Source organism: Phaethon lepturus, unplaced genomic scaffold, assembly GCF_000687285.1.
Source record: "Phaethon lepturus isolate BGI_N335 unplaced genomic scaffold, ASM68728v1 scaffold14484, whole genome shotgun sequence".
Taxonomy (NCBI): domain Eukaryota; kingdom Metazoa; phylum Chordata; class Aves; order Phaethontiformes; family Phaethontidae; genus Phaethon; species Phaethon lepturus.
Genome location: NW_010537269.1, coordinates 11,803 through 30,362, shown reverse-complemented (window position 1 = coordinate 30,362; position 18,560 = coordinate 11,803). Strand labels below are relative to the sequence as shown.

The 18,560-nt window shown below is 39.8% G+C and overlaps 1 protein-coding gene across 1 annotated transcript in view; it reads right to left on the bottom strand.

Moving 5' to 3' along the window:
* The window catches only part of LOC104620281 (protein phosphatase 1 regulatory subunit 12B-like), a 54,396-nt gene extending 36,248 nt beyond the window's left edge, over positions 1–18,148 (bottom strand). The window contains exons 1-8 of the mRNA XM_010286451.1: positions 18,042–18,148; positions 15,870–15,988; positions 12,373–12,532; positions 9,825–9,969; positions 8,068–8,142; positions 5,501–5,580; positions 4,786–4,931; positions 354–463 (exon numbers count right to left, since the gene is read on the bottom strand). Of these exons, the coding sequence (XP_010284753.1) occupies positions 354–463; positions 4,786–4,931; positions 5,501–5,580; positions 8,068–8,142; positions 9,825–9,969; positions 12,373–12,532; positions 15,870–15,988; positions 18,042–18,148 (942 nt within the window). The remainder of the gene's footprint in view (positions 1–353; positions 464–4,785; positions 4,932–5,500; positions 5,581–8,067; positions 8,143–9,824; positions 9,970–12,372; positions 12,533–15,869; positions 15,989–18,041) is intronic.
* Positions 18,149–18,560: the final 412 nt, after the last annotated feature.

Sequence of the window (18,560 nt, the reverse complement as noted above, 5' to 3'; positions counted from 1 at the left end):
CAGCAGGAACCAGCTTTGGTGAAAGATCTCATGCTGGTAAGACATTGGCATCAGCTATCTCAGAACTGAGAGTGACACAAAGCACTTGTGGTAAGCAGGGTTCCTCTTGTGAGCAGTGCAAGTGCTTCAGAGGGTAAGAGATTCAAGAAGATTTATTGTAGAAACATCCTCCTTTGCGCCAGTCCTATGCTGTTGTTAACACAGCATCTTTATCAAGATTGCGTACTATCATGCTTTCCTAAATGAAAGTCTTGGTACTGCTCTGAAAATTGGTTTCAGAGCATCCATTTCCCAGTAAAACCTACTACTTTTGAGCACTGCTGGAGTCCCCCATTGATTCCAAATTCACTTACTCTTCTGGCAGATGCAGTGAAGGAGTTGGGCTCGGGTGGTGGTATTTGCTCAGTGATGCTAGGCCTGCTTTCATGGCTGGCGTGGTTGACAAAGGGCTCTTCCTTCCTTTCTACAATTTTAAACAAGAAGAGAAACGAAATGTTTCAGTATTGCACTTCCAAGGCCCTTCTTTACAAGCACAGTGTGCACTACACTCAAGTTCAGCGTTGCTGTGACCTCAGTATACTTTACATCATAAAGATTATGTCTGTGCCAAGGCTAGCCAGGGCTTTCTGCAAGGAGGCTTTCTACTTACTAAAAAATATAACGGATACATTTGCCAGGTAAAGCTTTTGAACTTCATTCCCACAGACAAGCAAAATCTTTGCAGAAAACTCCTTAGGGAAGACAAACAGATTTTTTCATTTATTCACAATTTTGTTTCCTCTCAGGGATTGTTCTTCTTTTGTAAAATTCGGCAAGAAAAGCAGAACATGCTACTCCTATTGCAGTACATGAATACGCACTGCAGCACACATCCGAGTGGGTCTGGTATCACTGCACAGTTCTAATGCAGTTGCTTATGCTGGTGGGCACAATTTCTGGTCTTCTACAGTGAAATCTGTTTTTCTACATGAAGTTAGGACTGATTGCCAATAAAAATCTTTAACAGGGCTCACAGCAAGCTAAGCAAACCCTACCAAAGCTCACAGCTGGCTCCCTGCTTGTTAGACAAGTGCAATCATCCAGTATCAATTTTTTTTGTATATATGCACCATGCTTGACATAAGAACACCCACCAGACATTACTGGGGCAGAGTAACCAGAAACTATGTCTCAGGCAGTAGGTTCAATTGACAGGAGTGGCCAGGGCTCTCAGTCAGTCTCTTTACCGAACACAGCCACATGCAAGGTGCCTGAGAAATGATGTACCTACCCCAACAAAAAATATGTTTTTCTCTCGCAGCTAGGAGTGCCTCACACAGTCATGGTTTTGAAAAAACAAAGTCATTTTAAGTGTAACCACCCAAACAGTACTAGCAAATGAAGTAAGGGCAGTGAATAAAGATCTGTTATTACATATAAAAAGTAGTTTGGTATGGAGCAACTGTGAGGATGGCACCTTGGAACACAAGGATCAATCTTTCTGAAACAAATGTTCTCACTCCTAGAAAATAGGATTCAAAGGACATGGAAAACAGAAAAGAGCAAGCCAAGAGAAACATTTAAAAATAACAGGCAGTTAGCAGGACTGACAGATCCAGAATTAAAGAGACAAAAGATGCATCTCCCCTAGGATGGTCTGCATGATATTGAAGTCTCAGCCACCCTTTCCCTCTCTTTGTGTCATTTCAGAACTTCCAAAGTCACCTAAACAGAATATGTCATTTCTTGAGCCTAACACTCAGATGCACTGCACTTTCAAACAGCTCTTTTAGGAAGGGGCAGTAGATTACCCATTTCTTCTTGCAGACCTGACTTGGCATACAGCAGTCCACAGAAATGCATACAGATAAGAAAATTACATGCTTGCCATTTGCTGACTTCTTGAGACTGAAGCTTGTAAAACACAGGAGACTCCTTGACATTGCAGGAAGGGGAGAACAGACCTGGCCTGACAGCCAGCAGGCTTTACATGCTGGGCTGGACAGTGATTGGTAGCCCGTTCTGGAAGTTTACGGTACAGAGGTCAGCTTTTAAGGGCAAGCCTAATTACAAGGGCACAAGCTTGAGTGGTAATGACAGGTTGGAAAGAACTCCTAACTGTGAGCAATGCGACCGAAAGGAGTCGATTGCAGGAGAAGGACAGGCAAAAGTACCTCGCGCCAGCAGCGTGAGAGCCTGCATGACCATAGGCATCGTTGTCTTTAGGGGAGGATCCCACACTTTATTTTACTAAAATTTCAGCAATAAACATTACAAATTCCAATCAAGGGAAACCAGCGACTATTAGCTCAACCTCCCTGAAACGAATCTGGTGAGACTAAAAATGTAGTTCTCTAATTTGGCATAAATATAATTTTTCTTAAAGGTTTTTTGAGGGGGTTCTTTTTTTTTATTTAGGTAAAACCCACAACAAACATTGAAAGTCTCCCTGGCCTGCTTTAATTCACAATAACTACATATTGTAATAGTTACCAGCACAGATAACTACCACAGAATTTTATACTGATCTTGCTCTTGTTTATATACAACGCAATGCCAAATTGTTAATTGTCCTAAAGATGAATGAAATGGCATTAATGCACTTAGCTTCCTTTGTTTGAAGAACACAGATTTCTTACAGACTGTAAGAAACATGGTACTCTCTGAAGCACTCCAGGAATTTCACTGCTCACCTCTTAAAATTTTTCTCCTCCCACAGTCTCTATGCAGAATCCACAAATTTATCACAATCTGAGACTTTTCAAAAAATGCCTCAAAATAAACTTCTGTATTATACTGACAGCTTCTACATTGTCCCGCCTTATGCTCAATTACCAAAGGAATTAAAATATTTTGGTTTAAAAAGATCACCAATAGCAACATTTTGGCTTTTTCCCCCCCCTCTTTCTCTAGACAACAGTCATCTTCTATCTGTCCAGCACTGCTCAGAATTACAAAGCTATGTGAATATTAAATTTCAGAAGAAAATTAAGAGAAATAAGGAAATAATTTCCATGTTTTCAAAAACATGCCTCCTATATCCATCCAAGCATTTAAAATGTCTAGCAGATAATAAAGCATAATTGTTCTTAAGATCGCCTTTGAAACTAATAATACTGTGACATTTAGAATTTTCTGTTAAAAGCTATTTTCATCCCTACTTATCTTTGGAGTCCTCCTATAACATATGGGCTGATGTTGTTATCGCATGACTCTTGTTTTAAAAAGAGTACCGAAAATGTGCACCCCATTCCCATATGCAACAACTGACAGCTATGTCTACATCCAGCTGGACAAGTTCATGTTCATTTTATTAGAGATTTGAGAAGTTTACAAGGAAAGGTTTCAATTCTGATGGAAATTTCTCAAAGGAGCCAATAATCTCTCTAGGAAAGGAAAGCACGGGTAACAAAGCCTGAACCTTAATCATTACTTGAATGCTTTTTGTCTTCGATTTGTTTTGGCTTTAATAGTTTGAAATAATTAGTATAATGTGCTTTGCTCAGTGAATTAACTCAACAAAAAGACCTGTTCTGGTTTTAGACAGAATTTAATGCCAAATGCTTTAAGCGCTTTCCTTGCTCAAGGATCTTACGCTGTTCCTAAATCAGTTAACCACCACTTCTTATAGCTATATATACATGTTAGAGGTGTTTTGGTCAAGTTCCTACCATGTTTACAAGAATTGGCACATAGCTATATAGGGCTGCTGTCCAGTAAAAGCCTGATTTATGGAGCAAATAAATCTGACTTCTACTGCATGCCTGTTTCTACCACTGACTTCTCCACTACATTTGTTTAATTTAAAAGCCAAAAGATTATTTCACCATGTTACTGTCATACCCAAATAGCTTTTGTAACTACCAGCTCTGCAAAGACTAGACCGGATTCTCAACACCTCTCCTACTGCGATAAAGATCGTAATTCATACAATTAGAACACAGGTGACAATTTTACTGGCACAAGAAGCAGGATAAAACTTTAAAATATACTTCTATGCAAGGACTTATTTATTAGTATACTGGGATATAGGCCAAGTAAGCTGATGCTAAAAGTAGTTTAACCATTAAACACATCATAGTCCAAGATCCATCTCTGCAGAAATATTAAGTACAAGTAAGTGTTGGCTTACTGTAAAATTAAGTATCTTTATTTAAACTTCCTGTGCTGCACTATTTCAACAAATTAAGGAAGCCTTAGAAATTATGGAAAAAGAATGAGATTGAAACAAAAGGAGCAGGGTGCCAGCAATATGCTATAATGTAAAGGCTAACATGACTCGGTGTACTTAATCCTTATTTTCCACTATGTTCTGCAATTATTGTGCATCACAGTCAGAAAAAAGTCCCTCATCTCCATAATTACATGGAACAGCTTCAGCCCTTCATTTAATTTCTCTTATCCAAATACAACAGGTTATTATCTTCCCACATGTTCAATTGCTTTTCTACCATCTTGCAGCAACTATAGTATTCATCCTGAAATTGGCCAACGAGGAAAAACCCTACTGTTTAAGAACAACCTATGAGCAATGTGTCATCTTAAAATTCAAGTGAGCTGGAAGTAGAAATTAAAATACTATCCACAGCTTTTTTTCAGAAAAATTATGCTGACCTGGGAGTCAGCATTTAGATCAGCTTTTTCAGTACACTGTAGAGTTCTCCATATTCTATACATACACACTGGAAGGAAGACTTTCTGGATGCCTTTAACAACTAAGAAAAAAGGAAAAAAAAAGCAGTTCTCAAAATGATCCCCTAATATTGCTAGGCTAATTATTAAATCCAAGACTGTACTTAGTCTCACCTGACTCCTTTTCAGCATCTGATTCTGAAACTTCATCTTCTTCAGCTTCTTCTTCTTCTTCAGAACTAGAACTGCTGGAGTCCTTGTTCTCTTCCTCCATTTCCATGGACTTCAGTGTGTCTTCCTCATAAAGAATCTTCTCTTTGCTGCAAGATACAGAAATTTTAAGGACTACCAGGCAAGTGAGTTATTTCCGAGTTCTACTTGTCAGGAAGACATAGACATGATTTGCTACATGTAGAACAAGCAAAAGGACAAAATCCATCTACAGACTCAGCATCCCAGCACTTCCAGCACTGCCCATTTGCCACGGATTCCAATGCCAGCCCCACGTTTCCTAAATTTGCAAGTGTTTCTCAATCCAAAAAAATGTGATCTCTCTTTTCCTAGTGCAACACAACCCATCAGCTGGGCTGTATGGCTCGGTGCAACTGCAAAGGTGCTGTTCTCAGCCCAAAGGTCAAAAAGATAACCAGCAAGAGCAGAAGCTGAGGGACCAAGCATCAGCCCAACTTGTTCCACCATTCAGTGGGTATGTTAAGAAACAGCTAAAATTGTACTTAAGAGAGATCAGATTTACAAGAAACCATGAAATGAACATGAACAGCAGCAAGATTTTTGAATCAGCTGAGGCCCAGCTGACTGCTAACAGATGAAGCTGGTCTCCCATTACTCTCTGGCCAGCTTCTTTTCAATAAAGAGGAAAGAGACGTACTTGGTGAAGAGTCCGCTTTGAGGCTTGCCATTCATGTCAGCTTCAATTAGCTTATTCCTCGTCTCCTTCTCACTTCTCAACTGTCAAAAAGTCCAAGAAGATTGGAGAAAGAATGAAAAGAGACATCTTAATGAGCCACCTCAGCACAATCCAGTAATTACCACAGCATAAGGTCATCCCAACCTTGTTAGATGAAAAATACTGTGTATTAGTTTAACAAGCCAATTCAACAGATGCACAACTGCAAGATCACTGGATGTCTTCGACTAGAGCTCCATAAGGGTACAGCAACACACCCAGCATGTCCTTAGACTCAAGCTGCAATTTAATAAAACCTTCACAGAAGTCTGCAGCAGTCCCTGCTGAGACCCAGCATCAAATCCTGACTTCCACAGTACTGCCCTGCATCTGCCCATGCAGACATAGTGCTGGAGGTCTGTCCACATATGTTTATATGCCCATGAAATCAGGCTAGGTTCAGTTTAAAATTTGCTGCCTCCTGAGGCTGTTGTTTACTTGCTCTCAGAGGAAAGCATTCAAGTACGCCCTGTACAGGCAACCGACGGATCTCCCACGAGGATGGGCCACCTCTTCACCATCTCAAATGCCAGCATAAGTCATTGCACAAGAATACCCGTGATCACTGCAGCAACTGAAATATTTTTCTCAGAGAGCAGCAATATTAATTTTGTCACCACTTACGGACAAAATAGTAACCAAAAAATTGTTTCAGTACCTCTAGAAGCACAGACACAAGTTGAAGTAGTAAAAAGGGATTGCAATCAGAGGCTCACTTTTAAGGCTGTCTCTTTTGTGTCATGTCTAGCCTAGTTATTCTTTCTCTTTTGGTAGTAGGAGCTGACACCAGGCACAAGAAGCAAAAGCTCTGCAAATTCTGAATGTGGGAAAAGCTACATGGAGTCCAGCAAAGAGCCAAAATTTGGGGTACAGTGTGTTGTTAAATAGAGCAAACTGTTGGAGCACAGCAAAGGGAAGTGCAGGAAACAGCCTGCTCTATTCACAGGTAATCAGAGATTGGGAAAGCCCATCCGAACCCAAATCAAATGAACTGCTCCCAGCGAACAAAAGGCCCTCTTTTCTTCAGTAACAGCAGCAAAGCTTTTGTCAAGGATGGCATATTGTTCTGCTATGTTTTTTGAATTTAAGCTTTAGATTAAAAAACCTGATTTGAGCCATTTTGGAAGTGAAATAATGTACTTAGAGGAGTGTCCTGGCACTGCCTATTTCATCCTTAACAAATCTAAGTTTTCTATTTTAAGTAATACAAATGGCACATGATAAACACACATGATAAAATGGCATTTCTATTAAAAAAAAATCATATCCACTAAATAAAAAGTGTGATAAAATCTGGATTCTTCTCTTCTTCCCAGTTCTACTATAGCTTGCTACACTCATTTAACAAATGAAGAAGGTCTTTATATAGTGCTACTATATAGAGAACAAGGGGGGCTGCTAGCCCCTGTGAAGCAGGCCTAAAAATGGGCTTGGACCCATCAAACAAAAATTCTTGTCATTGTTTTGCTTTTTCTTCTTTTCTTCTGAGCAATGCAGTTATCTGCAGAATCCTGGCGTAGTGAGATAGGAAGAAATCCAACATACAACACTGATAGTATTTATCAACACCTCATTTAGGGAGAAGCGGATTAATTTTTGAAAAGTTTCTGTGAATGTTAAGGATGCTATTTAAGGATGACAGCAGCAGCTATGATCAGAGCTTGAGTTCTACCACCCACATTGTCAGTTCCTCAAAATACTTTACTGGGTTTTATCAGCAGCGTTCTCATTATGTCTGTTTCTGAATCCAACATTTTAAATGATACTTTCTGATTTCTATCTTTTTTAAAGAAGGTTGTTTTGTTTTTTGGAAACACCCAAATGAAATAATTGAGTAGACCAGATGAAATAGAAAAAGACAACTTTCTGGCTTGATGACTGGCTTTTCTTTGATCAAGATCTATTTTTTTTCTTCCTTTTTTCTGCCAACTCTCTGCTTATAACCCCTTCCAATATCTCCATTGTATTATGAAATGGCAATTTAATACGGTTTTGAAATCACTGATTTTTTTTTTAGTCCAGAATTCCCTGAAGTTTATAATTTCTTCTCAAAGGTCTCCCTATTGTAAGAAAGGCAGACATGGTAACAAAACTCTTTCTCAACACTGACAGCATATTTCCTTAGATGCAAACACAAAGGTGACTTGGGTATTCTCTCATTAAGAAAAGAGCAGTTTGATGCTAGAGAGCTTGCCAGCTAACAAAAGCAACTGTGAAATAATAACAGTTCCAAAGATGAGCTACACATTCATGGCCAGTTTGCATAATTCTGCATGTCAGCATGCTACTGACCTTCTTGAAGCAGTCATCCAGTCTTCTAGATTTCTAGCTATTAAAAATATTGGTGTAATAAAAGATTCCAAATGACTAACATAAAAAAAAATAGCTGGGCCTCAGCTTCCTGCATCTGTTGACACCATATGTCTTAAAGAATACCTGTGCATAAAAAGGTAATTAGAGAGGTGGAAGATGATCTGCCAGAAACTCACCACAGTCTGTTTCTTCTGCAGCATTTCTAAATGCTCAACTAGTCCCTCATCAGCCACGTCGAATGGCGTCTGGCCCTGATGCAACAAGAGAAGACAAGAAGATATCTGATATGGCACGGTGTTCAAAAAAGCACTATTTACCAGTGAAGAACAAAAGTGAACATGCTCCACATCCTCCCTCCCCAGTGTTAGCTGAGTAACATACTTTGTTTCACTCCAGACTAGGGAAAACGTGGAACAGTGATGGCAGTTCTATGACTCAATCCATGATCAAAGCAACATTCAGTCATGGAAGTGCAGTTCACTGATAGGTGCTGCTCAAATCTAGCAGCCAGGATTAATGTATTTGAACTTCCAGGTTTCTAAAAAGGTCACTCTTGTACTGAAAAGGAATGTGATCAACCTCTTCTACTCATCATCGTATATTTGAACCTCCTGAAAGGCTGCCAATCGTCAGCGGGCCAAAAACTTTGGGAGCCATTTCCACATCCATGGGCATTTACAAAAGAAACAAAACAGAAAAAATGACTGTGGGGCACAAAACAAGAAATCAGCTACATTTTCACCACAACTAAAGTCATAATAACCATTTTATTAACAACACATAATGAAACCTGATGGCTAGCGATCAAATAAGTACAAGTTGCCTTGGCCACCTGACCTAGCAAGGTAACAATCCTTGACTGGAAAAAGCAGGTAATGCAGCAAATAGAACTGTCTGTCTTTTCAAGTCTAGCACAATACAAAACCCACAAACCCACACACATTCCGAACACTTTGGAAAAGCACCTGATGGCTCTTAAAATTAAAAAGATTCCTCTATTTTGGATGCCAAAGAGGTCACCAGGCTAATTTCTTTTATATTGGTTTCCAGTACAGACAGATGCACTCAAACCACACAGTGCCATGTTCCTCTTATCAAATTATCTTGCCTGCTTTCATTCCCTGGTGCTGTTCCAAGTACACACAGCCTCATTTCCTCCTCCAGAAGCAGTCCTGGTACAAGTGAATCTGCTCCAGCAGGGAGTGGTTCACAGACACTGCCTGGACATCACAGCAGGGAGGGGAACTAAAGGAACAACCCTGGACAAGCACATGTCAGCTCTTGAAAAAAACAACCTTCTATTAGGATGGAAGAGGAATTTTTTTCTCCTTTGTTTTCCTTCCATTATATTTTTCTTTACTCATTTCTCACAAATTTGAATCATTTTTCATTTTCCCTTTTTATGACCAAGATTAAGTATTCAAAAAAACGTGTGGACGTGGAACTTCGGGGCATGGTTTAGTGGGCATGGTGGTGTTGCGTTGATGGTTGGACTTGATGATCTTAAAGGTTTTTTCCAACCTTAATGATACTGTGAAGATAGTAGAACAGGAAGGATTTAAAGTTTCTGAAGGGTTCTAATATTCTAATGCCTTATGCCTTAGTATTAGAATATTATTTCACAATCCAAGACTCTCTTTTTTGCTGCTGTTTAATTTATCAGGGTTACACCAAAAGAGGAAGACACAGATTAGCCCCTATCCTTTCTTACAATCTTGGTCCTAAAGTGCAACCACTTATCTTTTTCAGTAATACTTGAAAATTTTTCTGCCTTTCTCCAGTCAAGGTTCTTTATTTTCTGATGCTTTTAACTGCTCCAGTGGACATGCTAGGAAAACTGCTCACTGTGTAACTTTGTCATGTCTTTGGATCAAGTAGTAGGCAATAAAGTTATAATACACATTGTGTAGTGACAACTTCTGTGCGTACTAACCAGCTTGTTCCTGATGTCCATATCGCAGAGTGCCTCAGCCAGGATGGAACAAGCTTCCTTCACTCCCCAGTGCGCAGCAGCATGAAGTGGAGTCCAGCCGTCATTGTCCTGGACATTCAGATTAAACCCAGCCTGGATCAAGAGCCTGAGGAAAGAAGCAATATTGATTTCTGCCCACCTGAGAATGACTTCTTGACACGGAAGAGTTTACACTGTGAGCCACAGAGCAGGTAACATGGTTCTCAGTAAGCCAGTAGTTTCTTAACTTCTTAATTCACCTAAGCAACATTCCACTTGATGTGCTTACAACTGTAACAGAAAGGGGCGGTAAATGAAAAGTGATTTTGCTGTAAAACCTGCTGAAATGTGTCTAGTTGATCAGGTTCCCTTTCAGCATGTCCTAAACTGGGAAAACATCTCAATTTCTAATCTGTCATCAGTGACCAGTCTGAACTCCAGCTCCAGTGGATAAGACTCACGCAGGCACTAAGCAAACAAACAACATGTCTGCAGACTGCCATCTCCATAACAAGGAGCCAAGAACAGCACCTGGCATGAAAAGGACATTTGGTAACTAGAGCTCAGTCTTGGTTCTACCAGAGAACAAGGCCGCACTATGTAGCAATGGTCCCTAAGGAGACGACGCCAGCAGGACTGCCAGGTAAGAAGCAGAGATATTACTGTGATTGACAGAGGTGAAATTTGTAAGTTAAATAACCTACATTTGGGTTAAATGACCCAAAATACATTTTTGCAGACTAGTCGTTGCACAGTTAAAGTAAATCTTACCCAAGTGAACCTGCCTGGGAACACCCTCACATCACATTTACTGCTGTGCGCCTTCCACCCACTCCCTTCTCAATCAGACCAGAGCACTAGTGTTTTATAGCATCTGAAGCTTGAATATTTTAAACCAAAACAAACAGAAGAGAGTTAATTGTAGTCTGAAGCTTCAGAGACATATGCACACTGGTATGCCAGTGACCAGATGAAAGTACTGAGTGGCTCATGTATCAAAACTGACTATTATCCAACTTGCTTTCATTATTTATATATGCTTAATATAATAATAAATTTAATATTAATATAGTAAGTATTATATTAAATATACTGAAAATTTCCACCGTGAGAAATGCCACCATCCATTCCACCTTCCTGCAGCACAAAGGAAATCCAGCATGACCCCAGCATGGCACCAACAGTTTTGAAACTCCTGCAGCTTTACACCGATGCGTTACTGTGCTAAAAAAGCCACAGTCATCCTATAGCAGCAGTGTGTTTCTCTGTGAAAGAAGTTTTAAATTAGGTGCTGACTTTATGTCGATTTTCCAGCTGGCAAAAGGGAGGAACATAGCTGCTAAGAGGCTCAAGGTCACAGATAATTCCACGACTCATTTGAGAGTTAGCTAGCTCCTGGCTTTCAGCCCCTCCAGTTTAAGTCACCAAAGCTTTGTATTTGAACTTACAGGGTGGCCATAAAATACACAAGAGTGAAACAATGTCGGCTCTCTGTGAGATCTGTTTATCATTATAACAATTAATGCCAAAGAGTAGCCGTCCAGAACTAGTCACCCTGCAAACACCGAATGCAGCCTTCATTGATGAGTACTGGATATACAACCCTCCACTGAAAGTCCGTGGGACCAACACCTCAAATTCAGGAGATATTACATTTCTATTCCACATGAGCTGCGTTAGATTAGCATTCCTGGGCACGGTATAGGCACAGACAGCTTCTAACTCAATTACAAGCTCTAATGAATGAATACAAATATACGAAACATGGAGAACAAAATTACTAGAGCTTGATAAGAAACAGCTCTTATACATCAAGTCATGCCACTTAAAACTATGAAATTAAGGATCAAGATGGATGAACACTTCCAGAAAGGATTTTAACCCCGGCAATAGAATAACCTTGCTGATGTTTATGAGCAGCTCCACTCACACATGAAGAGTAGGGAAGGCGGCTTTATTGTCAGAAACCTTACCTGTAAAAATATGAATGCTTTATTGCCTGGAAACACTACACAGGGAAAGTTTATGTTCATAATAAGCTTGTTAGTACCAGAGCAGTAGAAGCAGAACTGTTACGTGTTGGAATCACTCTGTCACTGCTGAGGGCTGCAGGAGCAGGGGACAGTGAGATAGGAGTGGACATTGCATTTTTCCACTGGACTGGTCACGGGTGTTTGGGGTGTTTCTGATTGTTATGCAGCATGTACTGACACCGTGTGGGCTGCAATTTTACTTTCATCCCCTAATACTGTTTCACTTGCTAGTCCTAAAGCTATTGGTCCAATAGTGAAAATTAAACCTTCTCATTTATATCTGACTCTCTGAAAAGCTTTAATCACTTTAAAGGCCTAGAGGTATGAAAGGGAATCTTCCAGTCCCTATGTATTTCTAGGTGAACCGCTATGGTTGGGCACATAAATCTACAGGGCCTTTTGAAAAACAGCAGCCTGAAAATCTCAATAAAGCTAGATGTGTCCCTTACGAAAAACAGCCTTAATTCAATGCATCAGCCCTGCGAAGGAGTTCCTACCTCATGACTTCAGAATAGCCCTTTGCCGCAGCAACATGAAGAGCCGTGGCACCTGTTCGAGGCTGCTTTGTATCTTCAATTCTCCCACTGTTCAGCCACTGTCGGGCATCCTGTAGCATTTGCTGCTCCTCTTCTTTTCTTGCCAGGTCTAGGTCTACACCTATGAAGGTGAAGCACAGAGGAAGAAACTATCAAGTGAAAGCTCTCAGGAGCATGTTAAACTTACCCTATGTTTCATTTGCTATACAATATAGCAAATTACTCTTTGTAATCTTCCACAAAAATCAGCAGAAGTGTTTTATAGGAGATGGGAGAACTACTGCAACACTGACTTAAAAAAAAAAAAAAATCTGCAAGTTGAGCCACTGGTTTCAAACCAGTCCAACTACTAACTCAACTGTGAGCCAACTATCACAGTGGAAGGATTGTGCTCTAAATATGAAGTGTCCTAGACTGAAATAACCAAGTCACTGAACAATAGCTTAGCAAACTGAATTGAACAATAGTGTGAGTATAATCTACGGTGAAGCTCTGAAGAGATCTTCATACCCCAACTGTATGGTCACTGAAAATTCAGTATGATTTGCAAGCTGCACATACGGAGATCTCTGTACTGTACCAGAGCCATTTGTGCCAGGCACACCAAAAGAAATATTTAGTTCATTCCACTGAGCAGCAAACCAGTAGATTCTGACAAAACACAATTCTCAATCATTTTGGGGATAGAAAGCAAAAAACTAAAAATCTAATCTGATGTCTTAAGAATCTGCTTTAGATGAAGTCAGATCAAGTAAGTCCATCAATACACACATCTGGCATAAGAGAGACACAGACTATGGGGCTTTCTGATAACAAGAGGGACAAGTTTCCCACCCTGGGAAACAACTGCTGCGATATGGAGAGGCCAGGTGGGACTGGCTGATGGGCTGTGTCAATTGTCACTAAATCAGCAGAGGGAAAACTATCTTAGACTTGTTTCTGTAAGTGGAGTTTTCATGATAATGAGGTCATGTAAGGACAATATATCAATTGGAAGTACCATACAGCTCCATACAAGATTAATCAGACTAGAGCTTGCTGACTCAGGAAAAAATATGGAAAAGATGACAAATCTAAAAAAAAAAATCAAGAAGGGTGTTGAAGAGCAACTGTTCCTATGAGTTAGTTCTTTCACTATAAGAACGATATGATCCCAAATTAAACTATGGGGCATTAGGTTTGAAACAGAAGAAAAGAAAACACTTATCAACTCAGAGTCTGAACTGTGAAACCCATACCACAGGATGTTGCAAAGGATAGAAATACAACTGGCTTCAGAACAAGGATTAGACAAATTTGTAGTTATTAAACATACATGTCAGGAGTTCCCAAGAAGGACTGCACAAGTTCACAAAACAGAAAGCCACAGGGGATTCATGAGTACACAGAAAGCCCATTTGGCTCAGGAATTCCTTGAGGCTGGGAAAATGTTGAGGAGGGGAACCATACACACTTGTCCTGTTGTTACAGTTTGCAGCAGGCATCTGCTTTTAGCTACTGTTGAAGACAAGCTACAGAGCTGGATGGACACTTATTTGAAGTTTATACCACATTTACTCCAGCAGTTATGATCCTTTTAAACTGTGTCAATGGGAAGCTTCTCAGTGGAGACAGATGGTTGTTTCAGGATGCCGCTAATGTGGTGAAGCAATGAAAAAGCCAAGCAGAATCCCAAGATGTGGCAGGCAAAATATCTGCAGCTGAGGCAGAATTACTACCTTAATGTCCTGTAAGGTTTCAACGATATTATTACCATGTACAGTTCTTGATACCCACTTTAAAGAGAGACAAGTTACACTGATGTAAAGAAAGGATCTCTATCTTTCTGGGCATCCAAGAAGGCCTAACTGCAGAGAGAAGACAGGCATGGTTTGGACAGCCCAGTAAAACAAACACTGACTGCAGACACAATTCTTCTTTTTAAATATGTGAGCAGACTAAATATAAGGCAGAAGGGCTATTTAAGCTTATTTCAAAGTGGAGGAAAAAGGGGAACAAAATAAGATGAACCTTGTCACAAATACCACTAGACTAGAAAGTGTGAAAAGTTTCTGAAGGAACATGATCCTGCATCAATTTTCCAAGAGGAACAGTAACACAAATAACAACGAGCTCTCAAGATGGACAGCTACAAACACACCAGTGGAATAGTAACTTGGTTGACAAAGTTAGGAAAAGATCAATTGACTGATCTCTTCCTAACTACACTTGAAAATAGCTTAAAAAAAAATAAAAACACCATGTGCTGAGCAGAATACTACTGTTAGAGATGACTGGATTCAATCCAGCATGCAAACAGCCCCAACACCAACCTGCAGTCATAAAATAATCTAGACTGGAAAGAATCTTGGGGGGTCTCAAGCCCAAATCCCTGCTCAAAGGAGGGTAACTTCAAACCCAGATCAAGTTGCTCAGAGCTGAATGCCGCTGAGTTTTGACTACCTCCAGTGATGGAGATTCCACAAGTTCCTTGGGTCCATGTTCCAGCACTTTCCTGGGAAACATTTTTCCGCATATATATACACACATATATGTGCAGTCAGATTGTCCCTTGTTCAAACCTATGACCTTTTCCTCTCATCCTGTCACTGTGCAGCTCTGAGAAGAGTCTGGCTCCATTGCCTCTATAGCCTCCCTCAAGGTAGTGGAGGACAGCCATTAGATCCCCTTGTCAACTTTCTCTTCTCAAGGCTAAATACGCAGTCTGTCTGTATGCAGTGTGGATATTTTGGTCTTTATCAGCTCAATTTGTCTCACTTCATCACTTCCCACACAGCTGAGATAAATGCATCCTTCAAAAAAATTCTTGATGAACTTCATAGATAGAATTTTAACTTCTTACATGCATGTACAGACACCTAACCAGTCACAGTTTTCACAAGTATGAAGAAAATTGTACACTGATGAAGCATTTCTTAATTATAACACAAGTTACACTGTCCAAGACATTTCTCCTACCAGTGATGTTTCTGCAGGGACAGCACAGAGAGCAGCCCCTCAGACAAGCATACCTGATGAGGAAGGGGAAGTGGCAGAGAACATGGGCTGAAGAAGTAGTTTAGGGAAGAATCAGAATAGGGCAGGTCACTCCAGGCCAAACTCATTTCCTGGTCCCTACTCTTGGCAGGACTGTAAATCTCACCTCTGTATTATCAAGTCTTAGTGAAACAAGACCTTTGATTGATACCAGAGGTCAGAATTAAATCTTACTTTGAATGCAACAGATCTAATGAATCAGATTTCAGTACTCTAGTGTCTTGCTTTGAAGAATCCTAAGGACAGAGACAGCACACCACAAACCTGCATCTGTTCCATTGCTCTACCAAAGCAAAATTTGTGTGCTGCCTCTTGGGCCAGACTTCAGGTCTCTTCACCTATAGACAGTAAGCCAACAGAATTTTTTTACTGAAACTCTTGGAGGTTTAACTTTCACATATTCAATCCCACTACTGCTTTACCTTGTTTCTTTACTTGTTCCAGAAGCAGGTCCTTCATGGCTGCTTCCTCTGCAATGTCAGACGGGACTTCACCTTCACTGTTCACAGCAGCGACATTGGCTCCATGACTAATTAAGTACCTACATGAATGAGACCCATACCAACATATTAGACCTTGTGTGCAGGCTTCAGTGCAACTTATACAGTAAATCAAGTAGCAGAACAAAATATCTGGCTTTTTCATTCAAGTTCAATTACCAAATGAGTACCTTATTCTTATCAAATTTCTAGACTAAAAAAGTTCATTGTTAAATGCAAGGTCCCTGGTCAGTGGCTCATAGTTTTTCTTTCTCTATAGTTATTCAAATACCCCTAGTTCCTGCAGTAATCTGATTAATAATGCTTTTTTTTTTTTTTAAAAGCAAATAATAATTAAAAAAAAAGATAAGCCAAGCCATCACCAATTTTTTAATTTGTCTTTTCATAACTATACCAAAAGTTCATTCAAGAACAGTAACTTCTCCGGCTTGTACATCTTGTAACGAGTAACATTCTCGAAAGTAAAAGAAGTATCTGTTTAAACACACAAATCTAGGGGGGTGAGGTTGCTTGATTTTAAAATTTATTTTCAATGCCTTTAAGATATAGTTATCAGTATTCAAATTTTGGTAACATTTTTGTAGCTGTGGTGGACTAAATATATAGTATGTATACACGGTCATACATGGTAAGACTGGCAAAGAATAATAGTATCTTTCATTTGAAGAACTAGTATTTGGGAAGAAGAAAAACCAAACTGATAAAGGATCATCCAAAGAGCTAAGAATTGTTCCAGGAAGAGTACAACACACAGAAATAAATGAGCCACAGTTGGGTTTTTTGTTAGAACATATTGTAGAGGACTATCTTGAGAAATACTATTGTCTTCCCTTATTCTTCTAATCTATAATGCAGCTTTTATCTCAGAAAAATTATTTCAGTTGGGAAACTACATTTGCCTATTATTTGGTTCCAGTTATTCCAGCACTTCAAGTCATATATTTGAGCAACTCTCAAACTCTCAGAGCACAAGTAGGCTGGTATCAGTATCTTCTCTGGGACAAACAGACTATTAGTTCTTTGTGAGTATAATGAATGCACAGACCAGATGCAGAATGTTATTTTAAACTCTGGAATCAGAAACCATGCCAAGAAGAGTCAAATCGTTGTTGGGAGTCACTTATAGCAAGTTACTGCTTTGCTTTAAACAGCTACTGCACAAAACACTGTTATATTTACTGTATCTTCTTTCATATGTATTTTATGTTTGTACACACTAGATTATCTAATCTTTCTACAGCAAGCCAGAGAATTTCACCTGGTTATGTCCAAACTGAGCCCAGTATCTTGTGTCATAAACAAAACAAAAAAATATAAGTGGGTTAAGTACAAGCAGTTACTTTTATCTACTCCATCTTTTGTCAGATGGACTTTTCTCAGTATGCAAGAAACAGAAACATTAAGATCTGAATTTGAAGAAAAAGAAATTATGCTGTTGGCATACTGGTGACTGCAGACCATTGCATTTCTCTCTCCAAAGTCTCCACACAATTGCAGTACTGCTCACATAGGCCTGTCTATGGTAAGAAAACGTAGTTGCTTTGCAAAGCCTCAGAACAAGGGTAAGCATTGGTGCAGTCTCCCTTTGAACTGTTTTATAGCACGCCATATATCTACTATTTGGGGTTTAAACCAGAGCAGCTATATGCATGTAATTACACTAACACACATTTTGTAGAGAGAATTCTTTTCAATTAGAGGAAAAAAATCCCAAATCGCTCTTAGGTAACACTTGGAATTCTACATGGGCTCCCCGCTGACAGAAGTGCATAGCAAAGACAGTCAGCAGCAGCAGAGCTGCTCTCGATTGGTGTGCCTGCCTGTCAGCCATTGTGTTTTCCTTTTGCTTGGCATTTTAGTTAAAGTATCTAATGAATCGTAAGTCACTGCAATGGGATCAGCAAAAGGCAACCAGTTGCAGGCTCTACCTTAATCCTCACAAATTAAGAATTCAGTAACGGAAGAAATGCATCTATTTTCAGCATTGCTTCCCAAGACATCGTATAAATCTCAGAGCACCAATCGCCTGTGTACCTGCTCCAAAGATGAAGACACGGAAAGTGTTATAAACACCCAGAATAGCCTGAAACTCACTCTGCTATGTTCAGATAGCCACACGACGCCACTGCATGAAGAGGGGTCCAGCCCTCGTTGTCTTGCTGGTTCACATTGGCTCCATTTTCTACAAGGAACTTCACCATGTCCAGGTTCTCATCTATACAGGCCTGAAGGAGAAGGGGAGAGGGGACATCCAGGGGAGGGAAGGATTGAGAGGAAAGGAAGAGGAAAAAAAAAAAAGTGTTGGTGTTAAATCAAGTGTACAACCTCCATTTGCAGCATGTAATTCCTGGGCTGAACTTCCCACATTATGAGCTAACACACCTTAAAATTTAAGATAGATTGAATTTGTGAACTAAAATAAATAATTTCAGAACTTTCAAAAATTAATTGTAACTCAGAGTCCCCAGGTGGACAACCTCTACATTTGCTCAAGCTTTATTTCTCACCAATTGATCTGTTTCCTTTCTCTCTCCCACACTGTTATCTCCCCAGAGCAAGGATGCACTGTAAAATGATGTATCTGTATTAGTTTTAGGTATGGCACCAAGTTCT